Here is a 7,192-nt window from a genome sequence, read left to right as displayed (position 1 = left end):
ATCAATAATGTTAAGTATCGTTTGTGATTCAAATCTAAACCTCTAAGAACAGATAAGTTAAATTTGGAATCAATAATATTAAGTTCTGTTTGCGATTCTAAATTTAATTTTTAAAAAATACAATAGGTTGTTAGGAAAGGTTCAGGACTTGTACAAAATTTTTGTATAAAGAAATTAGTACAACATTCCAAGTAGCAACCAACAGTAACATCTGATTGTCCTTTAACCATGGATGCGTTATCTGTTCTTAATCTGATTCTTAACTTGTAGCATTAAAGTAGCTACAAATGTTTACTGTCATCCTATTCTTAAAGAAGTCTTGCTTTACACAATTGATTACTTCTTGTTTTGTTTTGGTCCTTTCCCTACAAATAGTAGGAAATTTCCTAATAATTATTGAAACAAAATCACTTTACCAAAGACGGTCACCAGTTGAGAAGGCAATCTTCCTACTCAACCGATCAACTTATGTTTCAAATTTCAACTTGACTGCTTGTCACAATATGTTAAGGTCCTTCTCCTGAGCATTATTGCAATTCCTTTAAATTTCTGTTAAGTTTCAGAGGAAGTAGGTGTTAGATGATGTTCCTTCTCTACTACATAATTGGTCGATCAAGGACTCTCAAAGAACACGGAAGTTGACCGACTAAGCACAGTCAGCATCCTACAGTGTATACTTAAAAAGCACATTCATGTCTCTTGACTTGGACTAGTCAAAGTATGGAATCTGACACCACACACCATTGTGAACCCGGAGACTTATCAGGTCCAGGTCAATGAAAGTATCTCTAATTTCACCAAAAGGCAATTAATGTAGAATAAACACTATGTCTATAAGTACTACTCGATTACAAGAAAGGCTTCATCACCCCCACTGAAAATCAAAGGCAGCTAAAATGGCTTCCGTCCTCCAGCTTATCTTTGCTGTGTTACTGCTTCATATATTTGCAGAAATCGTTGCGAGTCAGCCATGCGACCTCACCAGCATTCAGGTGCAGCAGAACAACACAGGGGCCAAGGTCGGGTACGATCCAGTGTTTGAGGTGGAGGTGAAGAACTTGTGCCGCTGCAGCGTCGCGAGCGTGTTCCTGCGATCGGAGGGTTTCGCGAGCTCCAAGCTAGTCGACCCCAAGCTGTTTCGCCGAGAGGGGAACGACTACCTCGTCAACGACGGGAAGAGCATCCAAAGCTCACTCTCTGTCAAGTTCAGCTACGCATGGGACAGGGCCTTCAGGATGTCTGCTGAAAGCTTCCAAATTCAAAAGAATTGCAAATGAAGACGCAGCAGAGGATGATTACTGTAAGGGAATAATAGTGAGCATCTCCATGGATCAATCTTGTTATCTGTTACTGATGTTGAAGAGAGAGTTAGTTCTTTTACGTGTGAAAGGTAATAAACATCTGATTGGATTTTTGGCAAACTGTCTCGTATGAATCAATAATTTGATGAATTAGTCAAACTTTTGTTCATGGAGCTGTTGTTTTTGTTTCCTTTTCGACAAAAATAGATGTTTGTGATAGATTTGTGAAATCAATGTTTATGAAAGATGAAAGGTTCAGAGAATTTATTAGTGGATTGAAAGTATGACTGGTTCGGATAGTTAAATAATATTTAAAATAGAGTAATTGCTTAATTTTAATGCATTAAAACAAGAAGGCATCTTTCTTGGAGTTGACTCAGTTCTTATGAAGAACTAAAATTAAAATGATAATTATATTTCAGATACTTGGCGTCACAAACTTTAGGGAAGCTAAAAGAATAGAATATTTTGGAAATTTTAAAAGAATAAGTTATCCTTTTGAAAAGAAACGGTAAAGATCAAAAGGACCTTTTTTATTATCATTTTCTTAAATAATTTTTTTTTAATATTAAAGCACCACCATAATCTATTTTTTATTTTAAAAATTCTCGTATTATGTAATCATCATTCAAGTTAAAATTATTGATTATTAAATTGATTTGAAGTATAATTTTAAAATATTTTTGATACCACAATAAAGCCCTATTTCATTAGGTGAAGTTATCTATATGAATCCTTTTATGTTATTGTGCTCTATCCATACTATATCATCATTCATATTTAAATAAATTTTATTTTATTTTATTATTACTAATCAATTTTTTTTTATCTTCCTCTTCCTCACTTGATGTGTGTATTTGCCATAGTTTCGCATCGTCTGACTAGAACATTTATTGGTCATCAAGTATATGTCTATACCATCTTAAACGTTTCTCTTAAAGTTTTTCATCAATAGATGCAACTCCAACTTTTTCTCTAATACTCTCATTTCTTATTATGTCCATCCTCATATGTCCACACATCCACCTTAACATCCTTATTTTTTCAACTCTCATCTTCTGCTCATATGCTCAAATCATAGCCCAACATTCAATGCTATATAATATAGTAGGTCTAACTGACTTTTTATAAAACTTCTCTTTAAGTTTTAAAGGTACTTTACGATCACATAAAACACCCGACACTTACCTTCATTTTAATCATCCTGCTTATATTTTATATAAGACATTTCTCTCAATCCCTTCATTATTTTGTAAAAATGAGTATAAATACTTAAAGCTCTCAGTTTCAAACAACTCGTCATCTCCTATCTTAATAATTGTCTCATTAATATTGCTAAACTTAAATTCTATATAGTATGTTTTTACTCTACTAAGCCTAAAACCTTTAACTTCTAATGTTTTCCATTAAAATTCTAATTTAGCATTTACTACTTCACGTATCTCATCTACCAAAATAATATCATCTGCAAATAACATATACTAGGGTATTGTGTCTTGAATGTATCCAATGAGTTTGTCCATAATTAGTGTCAAAAAATAAGGACTTGGAGTTTATCTTTGATGTAATCCTATCTGTATTGAAAATACTTCAGTTAATCCGCCTGAAGTGTTTACTCTGTATAAGTACCCCATGTTAGTTTTGATGTGGTTAACCAAGTCAAGTTTGTTAGGATCCTTCGTACGGCTAGAGAGGGGGGGTGTGAATAGCCGACCCCAAATCGATCGCGTTTCTTCCTACAATTCGTTAGCGCAGCGGAAAAACAAACAAGGAAACGAAAACAAGAAGATCAAACCTCAACGCGTCGATGTAACGAGGTTCGGAGATGATACTCCTACTCCTCGGCGTGTCCGTAAGGTGGACGAAGCCTCTCAATCCGTCGGTGGATGAGTCCCCGGAGAACCGGCTAATAATATACTCCTTGTGGGTGGAGAAACCTCACCACAATCTTTTGCAACAGCAAACAAAGGAGTACAACAATAGAGACAACAAACAAGAACAATAGAAATTGTAAAACACTTGCTTGCCTCTTGTTGTCGACTGGAACCTTGATGAAGCAGCAGCTTCTCAGATCCAGCAGCTAGAACACCAGCAGGAAACTCACGCAGAGCTTCGATGAGAGCTCAAGAAAGCTCAAGAGCACACCAGCTGCTCAGTCAAAGAGCGAAGCTCAAGAAGAAAAGAAGAGTTCGCCTTAGAAGCCCTCAGCCCTTTATACTGCAAGAAGACAGCAAGAAACTAGCCGTTGCGTCGCAGCTAGAACTCGATCGGTCTGGACCGATCAGACTGTCCGATCGGTCCCGGACCGATCGATCGATCGAGCCTCATGCGTACTCGATCGATCGTGGACCGATCGACACCGGATCGGTCCACGCACCGATCCCAACTCCGTGCTTCCGCGACATCGTCTCGATCGGTCCCGGCATCGATCGGGACATAACTGATCGATGCGTGGACCGATCACCGCTTTCTTTTCGCCTCTGTTGCTCGGTCACCGATCGACAAGAATCGAACAGAGATATCGATCGGTCACGCACCGATCGAGCAAACATAGATCATCGGATCGGTCTGGTGACCGATCCAGAGCTTGGATTTTGCCCAAACCAAGTCCCAAGACTTCCAAACCAATATCCGGTCAACCTTGACCTATTGGTTCATCATGCTTAGCATCTGGTCACTCCCTTGACCTGCTAAGACTCCCCACCAAGTGTCCGGTCAATCCCTTTGACCTACTTGGACTTTCCAACACCAGAAGTCCGATCATCCCTGATCCATCTGGATTTTCCAACACCAGAAGTCCGATCATCCCTGATCCATCTGGATTTTCCAACACCAGAAGTCCGATCATCCCTGATCCATCTGGATTTTCCCTTGCCTGGTTTCACTCACCAGGACTTTCCAACTGCCTAACATCCCAGTTAGGACTTTCCCACTGCCTGGCTTCACTCACCAGGACTTTCCACACTGCCTAGCATCCCAGTTAGGACTTTCTCATTGCCTAACATCCCAGTTAGGACTTTTCCACTGCCTGGCTTTACTCACCAGGACTTTCCACACTGCCTAACATCCCAGTTAGGACTTTCTCATTGCCTAACATCCCAGTTAGGACTTTTCCACTGCCTGGCTTTACTCACCAGGACTTTCCACACTGCCTAACATCCCAGTTAGGACTTTCTCATTGCCTAACATCCCAGTTAGGACTTTTCCACTGCCTGGCTTTACTCACCAGGACTTTCCGACTGCCTAACATCCCAGTTAGGACTTTTCCTCGTGCCAAGCTCCCTGCTTGGACTTCTCCGTGCCAAGTCTCCATACTTGGACTTTTCCAGTGCCAAGTCTCCATACTTGGACTTTTCGCGTGCCAAGCTCCCTGCTTGGACTTTTCCAGTGCCAAGCTCCCTGCTTGGACTTTTCCAGTGCCAAGTCTCCATACTTGGACTTTTTCCCGAATCAGGTCAACCAGGTCAACCTTGACCTACGGTTGCACCAATAATCTCCCAAACATCTATTCTTGTCCCATATCAAGAATAGAATTCTCTCACGAGTGTCAAACATCAACATGCAACTTAACTAGGTCAACCTTGACCTAAGGTTGCACCGACAATCTTCCCAAGTCAAACATCAAAATACAACTCGAGTCAAGTCACCTCGAGTCGGGTCAACCAGGTCAACCTTGACCTAAGGTTGCACCAACAATCTCCCCCTTTTTGATGTTTGACAAAACTCATAATCAAGTTAGGTTAACCCGATAACCTAACTTAGGTTTCCCAACCATCTTCCAATGTCCATGTTCTTTCCTTGAACATTCTCTGGACATTCTCCCCTTAGGTTAACCCGATAACCTAACTTGGGTTCTCAATAATTCTCCCCTTTTGACACACATCAAAAGAATTCCAATGTTCTACCTTGAACATTCCTTGACATTCTTCCCCTAGCTTAGGTTAACTCGATAACCTAACTTGGGTTCTCCAATAATTCTCCAATGAACACTCTCCCCTTTTTGACACACATCAAAAAGAAAAAGGAGAGTATCAAGGTCAAGAGTTTCTTCCTAATGAAAGTCCCATACCTTTCATTGAAACTCTTAATTTCCCCCTTGATACTAAACTCAACAATCAACTTAGTGATAACCCCATATCACTAATCCTCAAGAGTCTTAAGGAGTAAAAACTCCCCCTAAAAGTCAACTCCCCCTTGACAATTAGGTAAAACTCCCCCTAAAGGTCAACTCCCCCTTGACCATTGCACCAACAATGTCTTGGAGAGTTTCAAACCCTTAGAAACCTAAACCACAAACTTTCACAGCTGGAATTTCAGATATACAGTTGAAATTCAGCTTTTGGCATGCCCTGATCGGTCACCAGACCGATCAGGATCCCATTGGATCGGTCCCCAGACCGATCCACATTCACTGGGATCGGACTGCCTCACTGCCTCTTACTGGATCGGTCTCCGGACCGATCCACACTTCCCTGGATCGGTCCAGTGACCGATCCACTCCTTCCTGGATCGGTCCAGTGACCGATCCAAGATCCCTTATCAGAATTCCTGAATTTTTACCCGAAATTCAGAAACCCATAAACAATTCTAGAAAATTTCAAAAATTATGAAACTTTTAGGATACACTCCTCATAACATATACTATCAAGGAAAAATAGTTTTCTATGAAAATAACTTCCATTTTCAATCTTGATACAAAGTTCAAAAACTTTGAAATAGTTCAAGTTTAACTCAACTTTGTATCACAATGTTCAATGATGAATGCTATCACTAGGAAAGCTTCATCAAGGTTTTTCAAATCAATTTTAAAATGCTTTTAAAACCATTTGAATTTAGGACCATAATCTTAGGGCTAGATGTACATGACTTGTACACAAGCTTTCCCTATGATCCTCCTTTCTTGAATTAGGCTCATCTAGGTACAAGGACTATGCACCTTGATCCTAACTCATGATCCTAATATCTCACACACATCTAAGATGTATCAAACCACATTCAAGTCAATTTGATGTGAGATATGGGTTTAGGTATCTTAGACTAAGGTCTCATGCATTTTCTAAACACAAATTTGATCTCAATATCAAAATGTGTTTTTCATCCTTAAATCAATTCAATTGATTATTAATGCAAGAGATGATGACATGGCATAAAGTTTGAGACTAAACTAACACATGACATATAGATAACCTAATCATTATCATGACATTTCAAATGATAATTAAATTAAATATGATGTCATGGCATGACATATGGCAACCAATCATGGCAAGTTAGCACAAATAAAATATCTAAATTCCCTATCTAAGTATCCTTAATCACTTAGCTAACTTAAATTCTAATCCTAGATTGCCCAAAGTGCTCCAAGAAAATGTCAAAACCCAAATTGGCATTTCTTGATCTCTTGTTTGATTTATACCATTTAAAATTTTACAAGAGTAGCACTTCTAAATTAAGGCCCGGATTGCCTTGATTACCTAAGAGAATATCAAAATCCCAATTTGATATTTTTCTAGGTTTTTCCAAATTGTGCCAATTGAGATTAAAAATGAGATTTCCAATCTTTAGGCACATTTAACTCTTCAAAGGAGTAAATGATAATTCATTTCATTTTCAAAGGTTCACAAAACCTTGAAAATGCTCCTTGAGTGTCAATTTCCTCAAAGTTGGGTTAACTACCCTTCTTATTGGAGTTGACACTCTCTAACCCATTTATGGGGTAGAGAAGATGCTCCTAGGAACCCAATACCTATTAGAGCTCATTGGGTTCACTAAATATTCACTAGGGATAACTTCCCTAGCAACCCTCCTAATGACCCTCTTAGGCTTTAAAGCCTTGGTCATTTGGGTCTCATCAAGGTCAACTATAGGGGTGACTCCCCTTGTGACCTTGG

General features: G+C 39.1%; 1 protein-coding gene across 1 annotated transcript; it reads left to right on the top strand.

The window, feature by feature from the left end:
- Positions 1-849: 849 nt before the first annotated feature.
- LOC122016427 (TPD1 protein homolog 1-like) lies at positions 850-1,470 on the top strand. The gene has a single exon (XM_042573727.1). It carries the CDS (start codon positions 897-899, stop codon positions 1,275-1,277), a length of 381 nt encoding a protein of 126 aa, XP_042429661.1. The 5' UTR covers positions 850-896; the 3' UTR covers positions 1,278-1,470.
- The last annotated feature ends 5,722 nt before the right edge of the window (positions 1,471-7,192 follow it).

The sequence above is a fragment of the Zingiber officinale genome, chromosome 8B (assembly GCF_018446385.1).
Source record: "Zingiber officinale cultivar Zhangliang chromosome 8B, Zo_v1.1, whole genome shotgun sequence".
NCBI lineage: Eukaryota > Viridiplantae > Streptophyta > Magnoliopsida > Zingiberales > Zingiberaceae > Zingiber > Zingiber officinale.
Note: the sequence above shows the minus strand (reverse complement) of the source record. Positions and strands in the feature narration are given on the sequence as shown.

What these genes read in the sequence shown, in the direction of transcription:
- LOC122016427 (XM_042573727.1), top strand. Translation starts at nt 897, where the DNA reads ATGGCTTCCGTCCTCCAGCTTATCTTTGCTGTGTTACTGCTTCATATA.